The 17693-nt window shown below is 42.2% G+C and overlaps 2 protein-coding genes across 4 annotated transcripts; both read right to left on the bottom strand.

Annotated features, from left to right (window-relative positions):
• Positions 1–615: 615 nt before the first annotated feature.
• Positions 616–6422, bottom strand: akirin1 (akirin 1). Its single transcript, XM_054783039.1, has 5 exons — positions 6054–6422; positions 1526–1672; positions 1247–1375; positions 1092–1163; positions 616–1011 (listed from the first exon to the last, which is right to left on the bottom strand). Exons 1-5 carry the CDS (start codon positions 6256–6258, stop codon positions 1001–1003), a joined length of 564 nt encoding a protein of 187 aa, XP_054639014.1. The 5' UTR covers positions 6259–6422; the 3' UTR covers positions 616–1000.
• A 1263-nt stretch (positions 6423–7685) lies between these two features.
• cnr2 (cannabinoid receptor 2) lies at positions 7686–16410 on the bottom strand. Of its 3 annotated transcripts, XM_054781922.1 has the most exons (5): positions 16401–16410; positions 13087–13167; positions 11827–11895; positions 10009–10101; positions 7686–9935 (listed from the first exon to the last, which is right to left on the bottom strand). In XM_054781922.1, exons 4-5 carry the CDS (start codon positions 10067–10069, stop codon positions 8893–8895), a joined length of 1104 nt encoding a protein of 367 aa, XP_054637897.1. In that variant the 5' UTR covers positions 10070–10101; positions 11827–11895; positions 13087–13167; positions 16401–16410; the 3' UTR covers positions 7686–8892. The 3 variants fall into 3 exon arrangements, with proteins under 3 accessions (XP_054637897.1, XP_054637898.1, XP_054637899.1); XM_054781923.1 differs by lacking the exons at positions 11827–11895; positions 16401–16410 and having other exon boundaries at positions 13087–13109; XM_054781924.1 differs by lacking the exons at positions 11827–11895; positions 13087–13167; positions 16401–16410 and having other exon boundaries at positions 7686–9928; positions 10009–10507.
• Positions 16411–17693: the final 1283 nt, after the last annotated feature.

Genomic DNA, 17693 nt, shown 5'->3' with positions numbered 1-17693 from the left:
CAGGATATTTTTATATTGCATATATATAATATATATATATATACACACACACTGTATATATATTTCATGACTATATTGTTGGTAATCAGTGCAAATCATGTGTCTCCATATTTTAAGGTTATTTACACCCAAATAAATTAAAGATATATTGTTTTGGATATAAGTATTTCAATAGAGTACAAATCAAAATTTGGAGACATGCGTTTAATTCGACTATTACATGTCATTACTTAAAAAAATAATAGATTATAGATGTAATTTATAATATAGATTATAAATTACCCTGCTACAGTGTAAGTTACAAAAAAATACAATAATAATAATAATAATAAAGTGCCTCTTTTGGGTTAAAACTGTAGTAATGTAGGTAAAATGCACAAAAAAATAAAATCTGAATTCGGGTGTATTGCAACACCTTTTTCAAATCATCACTGGAAAACTTTTGTTTGTTTGTTTGTTTTTTTTTAAATCACAGGACTTTTATTTTTTTCATCAAAATGGAGAAAAAAAGAACAAACAAAAGCACATTCTCATGTTACGAGTTGTGAGCGAGGAGGGACGACATGAGGAGCATTTAAATACAGACGCTCAAAAAGGTTATACAGAATCATCACATGAGCCAGGAAGAAGCTTTTTATTCTAGAGTGCCGGGCCAGAGACTGGACACGATGGGAGGGAGCGGGAAGATCTGCTTCAGTCGAAATTAAAAACAAAAAAAAACAAACAAAAAAAAAAGAGAATATAAGGGCGATATGGAAGAAGGAGACAGGGCTTAATAACATAACAAGGTTGTCTCTCAAGATTTCTTCAAAAGGTTTTGGCCAGCAGCAATAGTTTTGGATACAAAGCGGTTAAACCATGGCACTGTGTGTGTGTGTGTGTGTGTGTTTGTGTGTGTGTGTGTGTGGTGGTAAAAATAAAAAGTAGTAGGGGCCGCAGCCATTTTGTGAGAGAGAGAGGAGGGAGAGAGCGAGAGGAAGCTGGTGGACTCTCGTCGAGTTCAGGAGACATCTATAAGAAAAAAAAAAAAAAGGACAACGTTGAGACCTTCAATCACACTTAAGAGAAGACCAGGTGGTGGTTTCACTTACAACTGGCAGGCCGGGCACCGTATCTTCGCATGATCTGATCTTGTGTGAATTTCACAAACGATTCATATTGTTCTGCAAAAACACGATGATATCAATTGATACCCAGGGTGTTAAACGGTGGTTCCGTTCCAACGGGACATTTTGGTTGCGATTACCTGCGAGTTTTGTGTTAAGGATCTGTTCGTACTCCTCCCGGATCTTCTCCTCGTGGTCTTTGAGCAGGCGCTCGCACAGGTAGCTCACCTGCTTGAGCGTGAACGAGGGCTGGTCCCGTCTCGAGGCACCTGGGAAAACGAGGAGAACTTGTCTCTTGAGACGAACACCTCACCGTCGAACCACACTTCGCACCATTTATACTGTGCGTTTTCCGTAAATGACTTGTGATTGGCTAAAAGTGCCTCCTACTATTGCTGCTGGGGTTTTTTTTCTCCTACCTGGTGGAGAGCTGGGGGCGTGCAGGGAGGAAGAGGGACTGGGGACGTCCGTGGAGCTGCAGGCCTCTGTTTGGTTGAAGGCCCCCTCCAGCTGCCGCCGCCTCTGGATGCGGCTGTACTCCTGGCGGAGGTTCTGGAAGATCTGCTCTGTAGGAAACGCAGAAGAAGATCGTTTTATACTGGTCATTAACATTCATGATAAAATGTAGATTTTTATTGTGTTTTAAAAGACAGGAGGGTTTTGTTTATCAGGGTGGGGGTCAGCTCATCGGTTGGTGAGGGAAGCCACATGACTGTCGCCTATCAAGATAATAAAAAGGATGTGTCTGTGCACGTTTCACTGCGTCCCAACGCCGTCAACTTGTAGTAGTGGCAGCTCAACTCCAGGGTGTTGCTTGGTAACGATACTATGCCCCCTCCCACCAGTGCCCCCCATCCACACCACAGCTGGGTGGAGCAATCAATCACAGACACTTCCGGGAGTTAGTGGAACATGGCTGAGGCTGGGGACTAAAAGGCTTTAGGCGCTGACCAAACAATGAAGACAACGAGAGATGGAGCACATAGATTGGACACGGTGGGAGCCCTACACTGCTGGGGTGGTGGGGGGAGGCAGTGAAGCGTATGATGGGTGGGTTCAAGTTACAGTACATCAACAAAGACTATCTGAAACGCTGCACTGTCGGGAAACAACTCTATTTTTGACCTGAGCATATTTCTCACCAAGATATAACTGCTACGCGTCATAGGAAGCATCACGCTGTTAACTGTCAAGCTACAAACACAACAGCGTCCAAGCTATGAATTACTGTATGTATTGTGCATTGCAGCACACTTGGAAATATGACACTTGCGACATAAAACCTCTGCGTAGTTTGGATTTCGACACATTTTTTTCCCTACGGAATGGAAACTAAAATACCTGTTCCAGGGTCATAAATGAAAAAAAACATTACCTCCACAAGTTATTGACTCTTTGTCACGGTCATACAAGAAATTAACTACGAGATTTAACAAAAATTCGACACTCAGTTTTGACTTTAGTGTCAAAAACAGAGCTCTCGTTTTGAGGGACTGCAAAGCTTAGAGACTCTAAAAGGCATACTATCCGGAAAATGTTGGCGGAATTGAACAAGCTCCGTTGACTTGAAATGGTTCCACTGTATAAACTATATTTATTTCTTTGTATATTTGACCAAGCCATGCAATAGACATGGATAATGATTATGGTTATTGCGTGGAAAATGTCAAACGGATTGGGGATTCTTTAAAAGAAAAAAAGTGTGTTGGTTTGTTGTCAAGGCTTCTGTTGAGATTTCTTTCCGACTTCCCAGCAGTCTTTGAATGAACCCCAAGCGGTTTTGGCGTACTAAAACATCAAACCTGCCTGACGGTGTGGCTGAGGGAGACCTTGTTGACGGCTGACCTTGAGCTGACACAAAAAAGCCGCTTGGCCCAAACTCCGCAAGGCGAGCCTGGCTCGTTCCCCCATCCCCATCCCCATCCCCATGAGGGCCATCTTCGTGAGACTGATACCTGCTGCGTGGAGAGACCATGTCTGCAGCTGCTGGGCTGTCATGCAGACAGCAAGCTAATAAGTTAAGCATGCTAGACTTTTTCACATTAAAAGATCGATGTGGCGATAAGCGGCGCGGCATTTCCCAAAGAAAATACCTCCACTTGTGGCAGGAGACTTGAGGGGGAATTTTTTGTTAAATAGCGTGAATTAAAAAAAAAAAAATGGCGAGAATGTGCACACAGCTCATATCTTCCCAGGAAGAATGTATTTTTATCTCAACGAGATGAGTTCCACACTTAACCCTGAGCATAAATCCATCATGTATGAGTCAGAAAACAGCTGGCATATGTGTGTGTGTGTGTGTGTGTGTGTGTGTGTGTGTGTGTGTGTGTGTGTGTGTGTGTGTGTGTGTAGCTCAACTAGCATGCTGTGTGATAGATAAGCACCACTCCCTGTGTCCGCCTGCAGCGATGTGCTCACACGCCACACCGACACGTTCCTCACAGCAGCAATGCCAAAAAGACCCGAAAACTCAAACACGCCCAAGGTTGTACAACTTGGAAAATGAACAAACATGACCTCGAAAGCTGCCCAAAAGTCAGTGTCATGCGCAGTGTTTTACGCGCGTGTTTCATAAATATACAAATAACAGTCGCAGTGATGACAAAGTACAGAAGTGTGCCGATAACCCTAGAACAGGATATGGACCTTTTTGCGACATTGCAAAGCAGCATCTGCCCTCCGCCCCGGTTACTCAGTACAATATGGCTGAAGGGATTAAAGTAATCACCAATAATGTGAAGAGACTGACCTCGCAGGAAGAAAATAAATGTTTTACGATGGCCACGTTTGGACCGTGGGATGGATTAATTCCACCTTTGGGGAAAACTTGGGGTAAAATTGGAACAAACGCATGTTAGCTACATGAGGGCTTCTATGGCTCATCAGCATTATGTTACACAGTGAAAGTGAAGTCGTCAGTCAGCATGAATTGTTCCGCTTTGCTGGAGCTTCCGTTTCCGTTCAGATCCCGCCTTTTCGTCATGTAAGCGTCATTGCCTGGTCAGCTTTTCACTCGCTATTGTGCAATCATTGGGCAGTCTTCCAAGTAGAGCAGAATGCAGATAGAGGATCTTTGGACTGGCGTCTCCTGCGGCAGCTTGCTACCAACAGCAAAAAAAGTCCTGTCATATAGAAGATCTTTGTCTGCTGTTTTGGCAGAAGGTCCATCAAAACAGTACACTGCTCCTGTCACATAAAGGATCTTTGACTAGTGTTTTTTTTTTTTCCCCAGTAGCTTCCTAAAAACAGGAGAAAATGAAAGAACTTTGACTGGCATTTTTGCTGTATATGCTTAAAACAGCCGAGCACTCCTGCCATTTTGAGGATCTTTGACAAGCGTGCAGTCAGTCTTTAAAAGCAGCGTGCTCCCGTCATATTGAGGATCTCTGACTACCTTTTTCCCCCCAGTAGGTCCTTATACAGCATATAGAGGATCTTTGACTAGCATTGTTGCAGTAGGTCCTTACAAAGAGTTCACTCCCGTCATATCGAGGAGCTTTTTACCAGCATTTTTGCAGTAGATTCCTCAAAACAACAGCACGCTCATGTCATACAGAGGATCTTGGACTAGCATGTAGTAGATTCCAAAAAGTAGATTCCAAAAAGAACAGCAGAAACGTCCAGTCCACATGCAGGATCTTTGTCTAGCATCTTTGCAGTGGGTCCTTAAAAAGAGCAAAGAGCTCCTGATATGTAGAGGATCTTTGACTAGCATTATTGCAGTAGGTCCTTACAAACAGAGCGCTCCTCCCATAGAGGATCTTTCATTTATATAGTACATTCAAAAACAGCACAACTCTCTTGTCATTTAGAGGATCTTTGACTCGTATTGTTTTGCAGAAGGAAAAAACCCTGCAGAAATGCCCTGTCATATAGAGGATCTTTGACTAAATGTTTGCAGGGCATCCTTAAAAACAGAGAGGTCCTGTCACATAAAGGATCTTTGACTAGCTTTTTGGCAGCAGGTCATTAAGAACAGCAGTGAGCTCCTGTCATATCGGAGATATTTGCGGGAGGTCCTTACAGGGCGCTTCTTTCATTTGGAGGATCTTTGACTAGCGTGACTAGCATTTTTACAAAAGCACTCCTGTTATATAAAGAATCTTCGACTAGCATTTTTGCAGTAGGATCTTTAAACACAGCAAAAGGCTGCTCTTTAATATAGAGGATCCTTGACTAGATCGTGCTTCTTTGTCACAATTTCTGACTTTATTCATGACTAGTAAACATACAAAAGGTGTGAGAGAGCCTTGCATTGGCAGCGTAGGTGTGTGTGCTGCCAAACGTGTGACCCACCATAAACCTGCAGTGGCGGTTCCTCTGTATTAATTACAATAATCTACTTTTCCACGCCTCGCAGTGCATGTTGTTCGTCAAGGAGGAGGAGACTGAGCAGCAGTGGTGGTGGAGAAGGCATTAAGGAAATGAACAATGCCTTCCCACCCTCAGGAGGAAAGGAATAATGGCAACTCGCCCCCACCACCACCATCTCAATGCAAGACGATTGCTTCTAATTAGCAATGATGTTTTGCAATGGTGTGCATTCCGCTTGGATGGCATTTGTACTTTATTATGCGATATACATGATTATTACGCATGTTTAGCTAGCTACATTGCTTTCAACAAACACCATGGATGACTGGAGAGTACGTTTACGTCCACATCAGTGCATTTTAACGCCAAATAGGCAAATATAGTGGATACAAAGCTTCGCAAGTAAATAATAAAATCATAAATCATGAGTCATAAGTCAACAACAACTCAACGACGACACAGCCCATGCTAGCCTAGCTAGCTTACCTTTAGCCTCCAAGCCCCATTCTGACTGAAGAAACTAACGTTAGCATGTTAGCTAGTTAGCAAGCTAGCTATCCACCCAAACCCCCTCCCCCATGATGACACCCACACCGCAAAAGGCAAGCAGTCAAACTAGATAAAATTCGCTACCTGGTGTGAGTCTGCCCTCGCCTCCCATGCTCTGCGGCGACATGGCATGCGTCGGGCTGTCCACCGGGGCGCGGAGGTTGCATCTTTGCGGGGACGGAGTACCGGGAGTCCCCGGTAAGGGGTTGCACCTCCTGCGCTTGGGAGACTGGGGACTGAGGAGGGCCTCGAACTCCATCGAGCGCTTTAACGTCGCCCCGCAGGCCATCTTGGACAAAAAAGAAGAGGGCACACTTGGAGAGGGAAATTAAACAGCGGCGATCTGTGTGTTAATGCCAGTGATTGAGGCGTTGCGGGGTCTTCCTTTCGGCCCGCAACAAGAGCTTCTTTCTCGAGGAGCGAAAAGGCGAGTAGAGCTTGCTGGATTTTTCAAACGTCACAATAGCGGAGCGTACCAATAAGCAAAGGGGGTGGTTCTCCTATTGTCACAACTCCCTGTTTGTTATTCTCTGCCTATTCACCGTGTAAATACAGCTGACATGCATATTAAACTGTTAATTATTCATATAAAATTAGAAATAAATGGGTTTTGTTCTGACTTTTGTGTTGTTTTTTTCGTGCCTACATTTGTTGCCCCCCTCCCCGTGATTAACCTAATGGTTCGAGTTGAACTCAAACTGAAGGTTCATTAGAGTAGACGTCTGGAGGTAACCACCAGGTAAACGACATAAACAAGATTCTATTCTTTTCATTTTTTTCCATTCGATTTGATTAATTATTCTCCTTTATGTCAGTTTAAAACTGAATATAAAAATATATATTAATATATATATATATATAATATGTAATATTCACACCATCATGGATATTATATATATAAAAAAAAGTTTTACCACGTTTGGCTAGCAGCTAGCCGCTAGCAGGTAACATAATGCTTAATTATTTAAACGTCACACATTGGAAAGGTGCTAGAAATGGCCTCAAAATTTATAAGAAAATTAATGATAATGAGTATTTCTACTCTTATCACATTGTACAATGTGTAATGACATGTTTACTGTTTTTTGGGTAGCTGCTAGCCACTAGCAGGTGCAGTTGTATTTCATTTATTATGGGAATACGCGCAAAAATTGTAGTAAATAGTCATTTATATCACTACAGTTATATATTTATATATACACACGACTGGCACAGCTGACAAAATTCTTTTACATATGGCCATATTGTAATGAGCAGCCAGGACAGACATAATATGATGCTTCGTGAATGCTATGGGTATAGGTCTATGGGTTAAACATGGGGGTAACTAGTGGTGAAACACATTCAATTGTGATGCCAATTATCTATATCATTATGAGCACAGCTGACAAAAAGTCTTATTGAAAGTAAATTCTTGAAACCCGCACATTCAGGCGCCTTATTGACACATTGATAAGAAAAGCACACGTTTGTATGCGCTGATACAGGTTTCTGCTTATTGGGTGTACCTAATGTTATGGCTGGACTCATTGTTGTATAGTTTATTGAATTTTAATGAGTGTATTTATTCAAATGCTGGCTATTTCCTTTTGATGATCATTTAAACTCATAGTAGCATAGTAGAACACACATTGTTTTGACTGTTGCGGGTGACAAACAAGCAAAAAAGGTAAAAATGAGTGTCGTCAAGCACATTTTTAATGATTAAGGGTTTAAACAAGCTACACGGATACGAGTGTTAAGGTTTTGTCGTTTGTATGAGTCAATAGGAGCTTCCAGTGTGTAGTCCCTTACAACAAAGAATGTTCTAGTAGTGTTTCCTTGCTGGCATGGGCCCCATTTACCTTCACACACCGCTCAGATTCATGCAGGGAAGTGTTTGTGCCAAATCCCTCTCGACATGGGGGTCTTTGTGGAGTCCCGGCATTCATGTGCAGATAGGACAGCCCCCGTGCCCCCACCCGCTGCCTGCAGGCTCTATGAGCAAACGTACACAAGCATACCTCACAGTAAATCCACCTTTCTGCTGAGGTGAAAGGTCGCAGGTCGCTGTTGGTTGGCATGAGACAATATTTCTTAGCTGCAGAATGCTGAAGTGTGGCTGCGGGAGGTCAATGGTCATGGGGGGCTAGGGCTGCTCATAATGTCTACTCGTAGTGCATACTCGGTTACCTGCACATAAATAACCATGTTATGCAATCTAAATGGTACATATGACATTTAACCACAGTGTATTTACCCACTTGTGAACTACACTATTTTCCTACAAAAATACCTAAATATTCTGCTTTTTTTCTCCAATGTCTGATATGTTTGATCACTGCTAGTAATATTAATTTTTAATTATTATTTGAAATTAAATTATTTTAATGTTTTTGGTATTTTTCTGTATTATTTTTACTACTAATATTGGTTATGTTTAATAGCCTTTACTGCTACAGTGGAATCTCTATGTAAGGTTGAACACAAACTCTACATTGTATCTATTTTTCCCATAGCAAATAATGGAAACCCAATTTGTCCGTTCCAGGGCCAAAATGTCGACATTATAATCTCATGTGGTTATGATCACATTTTATATTTGCCATCCTTGTTATCCTTCTCTGGCATCGCCAAAAACTCCAAACTATACTGACTTTAGACGTTCCACTGTGTATGCTTGTTCAAAATGGCAAGTTTGCTCACGCCATCATTTGATAGCTAAACATAGCGTAAATGCTCCGCCTCTATTCACTCAACCGCAGAGCCTTCAAAAGTCGTTGGGTGCGTGGTCTACAAAGGCAAGGAACTACTGGGGTCTCTGATTAGCGCCATTAACAGCTGTGGCTGTAGGCAACCTCCAGATGTAGTTTTTATTAACGCCACATCTGCAGAATTCATGCGTTATCTACCTCTGCATGCGCTTCAAAACATCGGTTGCCAGCTACTGCTTGTCCAACATTTCCAAAACAGTGCAAAAGTGTGAGCTTCTGGGCATGTCCACATCAGAGTGGCTTGTGCAGTCGTTGTCCTCCCTGGGCGGATGTCTCGGAGTGGACTTTTTACACTTGGCAGCCTCACCGAGGACCTCCAGCAGGTGCAGTAGAGCGAGTCTTAACTCCCGGCAGCGCAGGGCATACAGCAGGGGGTTGACAGCCGAGTTTAGAAGGCAGAGGGTGCTGCAGAAGGCGAAGGCCCTCTGCTGGGTGTGAGTAAGAACTACTGCGACGTCAGCCAGCATGAAGGAGAGCGCAGGAAGCCAGCAGCCCACCAGTGTGAGCAGGATCAGGCCGAAGGTGCGCGCCAGGCGGATGTCCATCCTCATGCGAGCGTGGCCTGCATGGAGAACTGTCATGGAGGATTCATGGCGATGGGCCTTCCACAGGATGAGAACGTAAGCCCCCAGAATGAGAGCCAGGAGGACCAGGATGAAGCTGGTCCAGCAGACTAGGTAGCCCTGGCTGATGTAGGGAAAGAGGCGGGAGCAGGGCGCAGCAAGCCCAGTGGGACACCTCCAGCCCATCAGTGGTAGGGAGGAGATGAAGATAGTGGTGCTCCAGAGAGCGAGCAGCCCAAGGAGGGCTCGGCGGCGGGTCAGCAGCACCTTGTACCCGGAGGGCCGATGGATGCACAGGTAGCGGTCCACGGCGGTCAGCAGCAGGCTGCCCACCGAGTTGGTGAAGGCCATGGTCACACCACCCAGCTTGAAGAGGTAGGCGGTGGGGCCGTCGCTGCGGCGGAAGAGGTGAAAGTCCAGGAAGCTGGTGGTGAAGAAGCAGCTGGCGAAGACGTCAGCCAGGGCCAGGTTGCCGATGAAGAGGTAGGAGGGCCGGTGGCGCAGCGAAGCTGTGGCCACGATCACGCCCAGGATGAGAGCGTTCTCCAGCAGCGTGACGGGGCCTGCCAGGAAGCAGATGGAGCCAATGGCCGTCTTCTCCGCGTCCAGCAGGACCATGTAGCATTCCAGGTTCTCACATGACCTGTTGACTGAAGGACATCTTTCATCACAAGAACCCCATTCAACAATGTAGTGAAGCCATCGCTACTGATGACCCCTTACCTCCTGGAGCGGACATGTTCTCTTCCACTCCTGGGGACGTTGGAACCTCCCATTTCTCCATTTTAGCAAACACACCCGTGTGTACTTGGATCTCTTTGGGATACAACAAACAAATATGTCACGGTGAAGGATATTAACAACCACAATAAACAAAATATGTAGCTCCTCAGGCAAGGATGTCATGTTTTCACCAGCTGTTTGCTTGTTTTTCTGTTTGTTGGCCTGTTAGCTGGAGCACAACAAGGCCAACTTCCACCTGGAAAAGTGGGCCAAAGAAACACCGTGTTTGCATTTTTGGATTCATCGAAGCAATGATCCAAGGACGAGACAGATAAATCTTTAACATAGTGAAACAAAACAGCCTTGGAATTATTGTTTCAACTAGCATATAGTAGATAAGGACTTCAAGGCTGGCACAAAACCCTCCTTTACAACCTTCACAAGACTTCTGGAATGTTCCAGCATGGCTGCACGTAAGGTCACAGGTGAGGTTTGTACTACAGGAAATACAGTAGTGAGATGTGAGTGCCTTTACAGTACAACCTGTCAAGCCAACTGTTTAGAATCCAACTGAAATATGATGGAAAAATACGCCTCTTAAAGCTTTACAACACTTTCGGGTTGGACTTTTCTTTTGTAAAAGTAGCTCTCACAAGAAGAAACGTTGGTGACCCCTGATATAACCAATAGTACATTTTAAAAATTACACTTAATCTATGTGATCGGTTTCGGCAGCATAAAACCCTGATCGGAGCATCTCTAGTTTAAACACTTTTGCCGTTTGGTCGTTTGTCGCCAGTGTTATGCCCAAGTGTCTTACTGTTTTGATAACAACAGTGGCTGTTAGTGCGTGTAAAAATGAGAAGCGTCTGTGATACGAGTCATGGCATTATGCTGTTGTCATGTCTTTTGATTTGTCAATAATTAAAAACAACAACAGGGTTGAACTTATTTTTACACTTGCGTGACAGCTAAGCCTGTTAAAAAAGAAAACTGAGATGAATGATCTGCAACGGTGACATGAGGTATTGCATTACACCTTTGTCATTTGTCAAAACAATGTTAAGACAGAGTACCGCATTCTTTTAATAACAGTGGTTAGCTTATTTTTACACTGTACGAAAGCTAATAATGTAAAAAAAAATAAAATAAAAGAGGCGCTTTTGCAACAACTGGCATTACGCCTTCACCATTCTGTTATTTGTCGATAATGTTAAGAAGTTAAGATTATGTGTCTTATTGTTTTAAAAACAACAGTGGTTAGCTTATGTTTACACTTACAGCAGCTAAGAATGTTGAAAAAAAATTAGAGGCATGCATGCATGCAACTGCGACGACACGTCATCATACTACGTCTGTTTGCTTTGTCTCGACTAAGTATGTTTTTTTCAAACTAACAAGCGTAGTTAGCTTATTTTTACACTTGTATGACAGCTAAAAATGTTGAAAAATGAAATATGTGAGGCGCATCTGTGACACAACTTTACGCCTACATAATTTGGCCATTTGTCAAAAATGTTAAGGCAATGTGTAGTATTGTGGTTAACTTATTTTTACACTTGTATGACAGCTCAGAATGTTCAAATGTGTCCTGCTAATAAATGTTCTCTGATGGGCAAAGTCTGACCATTGAAGTGACTCTTTTTGTTTTCATTATTTCTTATGGGATCCTAAAACTAAATCTAGTTCATGAATGCTATGGAAGTCAAGTGCGTTACTGTTATTGATTATGGATCAACCATTAACATGTATGAAAACATCAGCTGTCACTGCGTACGTGGAGAAAAACAACACTTTCAGCACTCGGCAATGACCAACCTCATCGAAGCAATGACCGGCCTTCACCTGGAGATTTCCACTCAAAGGCAAATTAAGAGCGGCCACTTCCTGCCGAAGAGAGGGAGGGAGGAAAAAAAACAGCAACAATAACAATAGGGAGGAGACGAGACGTGGTTAAGCACTGAATCTGATTACATGTGCCTTCTCTTTTTCTCCCTGTGTCAATATTGAATGTACACCATTAAAAGGGAGCTTTGACATTTTTTAAGGGCAAGATGGAAAGTCATTTGGAGCTCAGAGCAAACAGACGATGATCATTACAGCTCAGACTGAGGCGACAGAGCCTTGCAGAGTGAGGCTACAAACACACCAAGCCACGACTTGGCTCTATTTCTCGATGTGTTTAAAGTATTATTGATATGATTTAGATAACCTGTATCACGACACTAAACTTCCTACTTGTCTTTTGACTCTATTGTGATCTCTATTTTGCAGGCGCCTGCCAGTAGCGCTTCCTGGCTAACACAATGAACAACGCTTCCCCCGTGTGGACGCAGGAGGAACTGTAACTCGACTGTACAGACTATCGAAGAGGTGAAGGTCAGAGCCAACACACTGAATGTAACTAAATGCAATCAATAGATTAAAAGTTTGATGTAAGAGGATTTGACTAGAGTAAATAATGGTGATTAATGGGAGTGGGTAGGGAATCATACATTAGAAGCAATTATAAATATGAGCCTACTATAATGCAGGTACCCCCTTTCACTATTATTGTCAAATGATATGACAAATATGAACACATCTTTTAAAAATCCACCATGTAATATGAAAATATAACTAATTCTTAAATATCTGGGTATAAATAAAAGTACAATGTATATAAGTTCATATATTTTTTTTACTGTCAGCTTTGTGTTTATAGCAAATATTATAATAAGAAGAATCTATATGGCCTCTTATAATATCCCTTCACTGGAGATTTTGGCTCATAATTGCATATCTATGCAAATAAATAAATCACCCCTACAATAAAGAAGTGCTATTACATACTGGAAATGTTCTTTTTTTTTTTTTTTTTACCAATTTCCTATTTTTAAAAATGCAGCACATTTCCCCTTTTCACTGCTGAAATACTCCAATATGATGTGGCAACAACCCGTTGAGTCACCGTCGCGCCATTCCAACATTTCAACAACTATTCAGTCAAAACGCAGACATTAGGGGAAAAAATGTCTGAGAATGATGAAGAATAAGGCCACCTTTTCCGCACACGACAGTGTATCATAAGGGGCTTACCTGTCGTCGTTTCTTTGACTGAAGCTGTGGTCCACAAGCAGTGATGACGAGCAGAGCAAATAAGGATGACAACTGTGGCGACTGGAGATAAGAAGGGAGGGAGGGAGCGAATGATGATGATGAGAGGGTGAAATGACATGGGACGGGTGCTCGATGCACACTGGCTGGCTTGCAGGTCTAAATGAAGCATTCTCGTTGTATAAACATCACGGACGCCATCAGTGTGACCATCACACTCACAGCAAGGCACTGTACTGTGTTTGGGGTCATGTATTGTCTTCATACCTACTTTGCTCTGTTTATATACCGGACATAACGTTAGGTACACTTGCTAATAATGCTGTTTTTTATTTTATTTGAGGTTTTTGATAGTGTTCTCAATATCTTTACTGCTATCGTCAGTCACTGGAGGGTCAAAATATTCGACACAGGTCTCAGGGTGCAGTTGTACAGTGCAAAAACAATATTGTTAGACTAATAAACCAACACCAACAATGACTTTAACGTATAATTCTTCATAGAAAATTCTATTGAAAAAGAATGACGTAATATTAGGTCTTTGGCTCTCAGCTTTCAAAGCAATATCTATAATAAGGAAATTGGTAAATAATTGTAATATAATATAAAAATATTTTTAAAAATGCTCGATACACTACTATAATAATGTATTTTTTGTCAGCTTTGTGTTAACAGCAAATATGAAGCAATATCTATAAAAGCAAACTGTTAAGTTCTGCAAATATAAATATGTTAAATGGAATATATTATACAGTGTATATATATCATTTCTTTAAACTTATATATTCACTGCTATAAGGGCCATTTAGTGTTTATAGTGAAAGTTTTTGTCGCTTTTGGTTCGTTATCTTTAATGTTTCCAAATAAGTCTCGGAAATGATAGCTCAGTTTGAACAGTTGAATGTACCAGGAAGAATGATACACATCTGCGGGGACTCTTCTGGTCAGATGTCCTTTTACCTAGCTTAGCCGCCCTCCCACGCACGGGGGGAGGCCTTCTTGTTGTATGTGTGAGCAAAAGGGTGCGATAAGATAAAGCCGAGGCCACCCATCCATCCATTTTCTATGCCGCTTATCCTCACTAGGGTCGCGGGAGTATGCTGGAGCCTATCCCAGCTGACTTCGGGCGAGAGGCCGGGTACACCCTGGACTCGTCAAGCAAGCAAGGCCAAGCAAGTGGAAAAATACAGCGTGCTCTGGTCACGCTACCTACCATGTGCCAAGAGAGGCCTATTTGTAACTACGTCTAACAATAGCAAAGCTCATCATTTCTCTGCAACATGTATTTGTGATTGTGTATAATAAGAGTACTATGTAGATATAAATGTCGATAAAAATATTTTGGAAAATACATGGAAATATTACAAAAATAGCACATACACAGTACTTTATAGCAAATATGTCAAAGCAACATTGTTGAATTAGCACCTCAGTTTTAGCATTTAAAAAAAAAATCTTTACAAAATGGCAGAATTTTGCTTGTATTAGACATTAAATGGTGCAGGTAGTGTCCGGTGAGTACATGTACTGTAATGTACAGTACACGTGCCAATGCCATCCATATGGATTATGTCTTGTTAGTGCAGCCACATGTTGCGCCCACATGCTGTATTTCCATGATTATTTTCCATTCATTCTCCTTAAGCATCTCACACACGCACACACATTGCTTCCTACGTGCAACATGAAAAACCAGTTACGTGGTAATATTTGTCCACTGAACTGTATTATAAATGATTCCAATCATTTTTAATATTGTCTTAAGTAAAAATCTGTTGTTTTGCACATTTCCTGACAAATACACGGCGTAAATGTAAGATGAGGCTGTCACAAGCGTCTCTTCTCAGCTTAGTGCACAAGTCCTGTCTACCCTTTGAGTGCGCAGCATGTCAGCAATAATATAATGTTGCAGAAACATTCATTATAGACCGTGAGTTTCTACAGCATATGTAATCTCACAGACTAGTGTGATATCACTAGTCTTGCTAGTTGGACAATAAAATACACAGAAATGTTACACGGGAGGCGCTTGCAGTACTCGCTTCATCCTGAACGGGTGGGGGCGTGTGTGAGCCGGAAGGTGCTTGGCACTGCCTTCTTTCCATCGAGAGGGAAATCCAGCTTTTTTTTTTTTTTTTTACCACAGCAGGACCAGCTGTGTAGCAGCAAGTCAAATGCTTTTCCTGGAGAAGGTTATGGTTCATGTACTTCATATATAGTCCAGATAAAAACATGAGAACACAAATGTTTTTCAGTTAGTTACAAAATAAGTGATAACTGGCACGAAGAAGTATGTAGTGTGCATCTTTTTTTTTTTTAAACAGTTAACATGATTTTTTTCCAGGTTATCACATATTTGTTGCACATTTGCAAGTGTCCTGCGGTTTCGGAAACTAAACAAACTTTGGTTGACGTTTGTATGGTGCTAGAAGAGAGTGCAGTTTATCGTACTGGACGACAGAGGGCGATGCCGAGCAACCATGAAATCCTTGCATAAAGGCCTTTTTTTCCTGCATATGACAACTACATGTACAATGTATCAAATGACTGAATGTAAACAAGGTCACACCAGATGTTTTTATTGATACGTAAGTGGCTTTAAAGGATAAAAACATGAAGTAGAATTTGTGTTTTTTTACTGGAAGTCCTCCTCCTCCTCTACTTCTCACCTGATAATTGTCCAGGACACAGAAAATGTGACTAAATGCAAACAGGCCGGCTTCCAATAAGATTTGAGTCTGACCAGGTCACACAATGCGGTGCAGCGCGGCCGAGCCAAGCCCAGTGGAACGAGGCCTGAGAGGCCGCGGCTTACATCATGTGGGTTATAGTCATGTGACAACGAAAAGCAAGAAAAAGCTTTTTGAAAAGTTCCACACACCGAAGATTGCCAAAATAGTTCACATCTTCACTGACCTCCCTCCAAAAACGCTGTATCATGCATGCTAAGCATTTGCGACCCGCGACTGGCCAGCAGCATGTTCTAAAAAGAAAATTTAAGAAGAGAACAAAAAAACCCAGCAAAAATGGGAAACTCAGCAGTAATTTTACAAGCATAAAGTCAAAATATTAAGAGAAAAAACCTCCATCTACCAGTGTATGCAGGAGTGTGGCCGTCATGTCGTATTTGCCGTACGTCGCAAACAGTATGCTCATGTAAAGAAAAAAAAAAGCGTTGTGTCTAAACATGTGTGAAACTGCCCTCCCCCCTCGCCTTTGACTTAGCGTGGGTGTGTTACGCATTTGACTTTATTGTAATGAATGCTAAAAAGTCCCACTGCTGCACTCGTGCTCACCGTCAACAGGAAATCCTGCCGAGAGAGGTGGTTCGTTTGCCTTGTTTCAGCTTTAAGAACCACAGCAGGCGTTTTTTTTAAGCCCCTCCTCCCACTCGGCTGCTACAGTTTAGGCCTACTATCCGTGTCATGTTTACACCATCAAATACGGCGACGTGGCCTCCTACCGCGGTCTGCGTGACCTACACAAGCCCTGACATACTTTTTATACATAGTTGACTTGTCATCGGCACCCCCCACCTCCTTTCCAATGTTACTCTGAGGGAGTGTCCTTCCATGGCCTCCAGCTGATCTGCTGTTGTTGCGCAACTTTTTAAAGTCCGCACTCCACTTCTACTTCAACCAACAAAACCATAGTGGACTTGCTTATGAGTCATCGATCCAGTAGCTTTGGACTCTTCACTGCAAACACACACACTGATGTCCTGCTATCAGTTTTGGAACAACCGTGACATGACCTAACCCTGATCCTAATGTGTTTTTCTTTTTTATCACTCAGAGCTTTTTCTAACAGTTTGGTGACCTTATTTGGCAGCATGAAATGGTTCAAATAGTACAAACTTGTCTCGGGATGAGTAAAACAAATGTAAAAAGCATAAAGAGGAGTGGGGCAGAGTATCAATGTCGTGATAGCTCTCACGATACAGCACCGATACAGCCATATACTTAATCGCTTTTGGCCGTTTTAAGACAAAAAACACAAACATTACTTTGAAAGTGGCCGATTTTGAAAAGACAAACATTTTCGTTTCATCGTAGATGCAAAAAAATGAACTGCTTCTACATTGTTTTTATCAATTGGCTCAGTCACTGCTTTTTTGAAAATTACTTCTATTCGTGCTAAACCTGACACTCTTTTGCTCCACAGGATATTGTAGTCCAATTGAACATGTTCACAAGCAAAAGGTCTCAAGCATAAAACACCCCCGCACCCACAATGGAGTTCCCATTTGTTCCGACAGTTTGATATAGCACTTCTTGGCATGTGAGTGTATCTTTTTATGACTAAAACATGTGGCAATGTGCAGATAATAGGAATGCGAATATGAAAATGGTAACAGGACCTCAAATCCTGTTGTAAATCCAGACAGTCAATGTTTTGTTTATCATGAGGGATGAGGGGGATGGGCAAAGGGTTTCATTTGAGCCTGTTGCAGATGTTTGCACAAAGAAAAAAAATCTAAGTGACCAAAATCAAATTGAACGTTATGTCCTAATTTAAAGCGCTTGAATAGTGTGTTTATATTTTGCAAAGGATTGACATTACATAACTTCTAATCCGCTTCTTATTGT

This window comes from Dunckerocampus dactyliophorus, chromosome 7 (assembly GCF_027744805.1).
Source record: "Dunckerocampus dactyliophorus isolate RoL2022-P2 chromosome 7, RoL_Ddac_1.1, whole genome shotgun sequence".
NCBI classification, from domain to species: domain Eukaryota; kingdom Metazoa; phylum Chordata; class Actinopteri; order Syngnathiformes; family Syngnathidae; genus Dunckerocampus; species Dunckerocampus dactyliophorus.
This window is presented reverse-complemented; position numbering and strand designations above follow the sequence as displayed.

Excerpts from the sequence above, each read along its gene's own strand:
- cnr2 (XM_054781922.1), bottom strand. The coding sequence starts at position 10,069 with ATGGAGAAATGGGAGGTTCCAACGTCCCCAGGAGTGGAAGAGAACATG. Across the intron at positions 9,936-10,008 it reads GAACATGTCCGCTCCAGGAG|TCAACAGGTCATGTGAGAAC; the intron begins GTAAGGGGTCAT and ends GATGTCCTTCAG.
- akirin1 (XM_054783039.1), bottom strand. The coding sequence starts at position 6,258 with ATGGCCTGCGGGGCGACGTTAAAGCGCTCGATGGAGTTCGAGGCCCTC. Across the intron at positions 1,376-1,525 it reads CGCCCCCAGCTCTCCACCAG|GTGCCTCGAGACGGGACCAG; the intron begins GTAGGAGAAAAA and ends TCGTTTTCCCAG. Across the intron at positions 1,164-1,246 it reads CCTTAACACAAAACTCGCAG|AACAATATGAATCGTTTGTG; the intron begins GTAATCGCAACC and ends GTGTTTTTGCAG.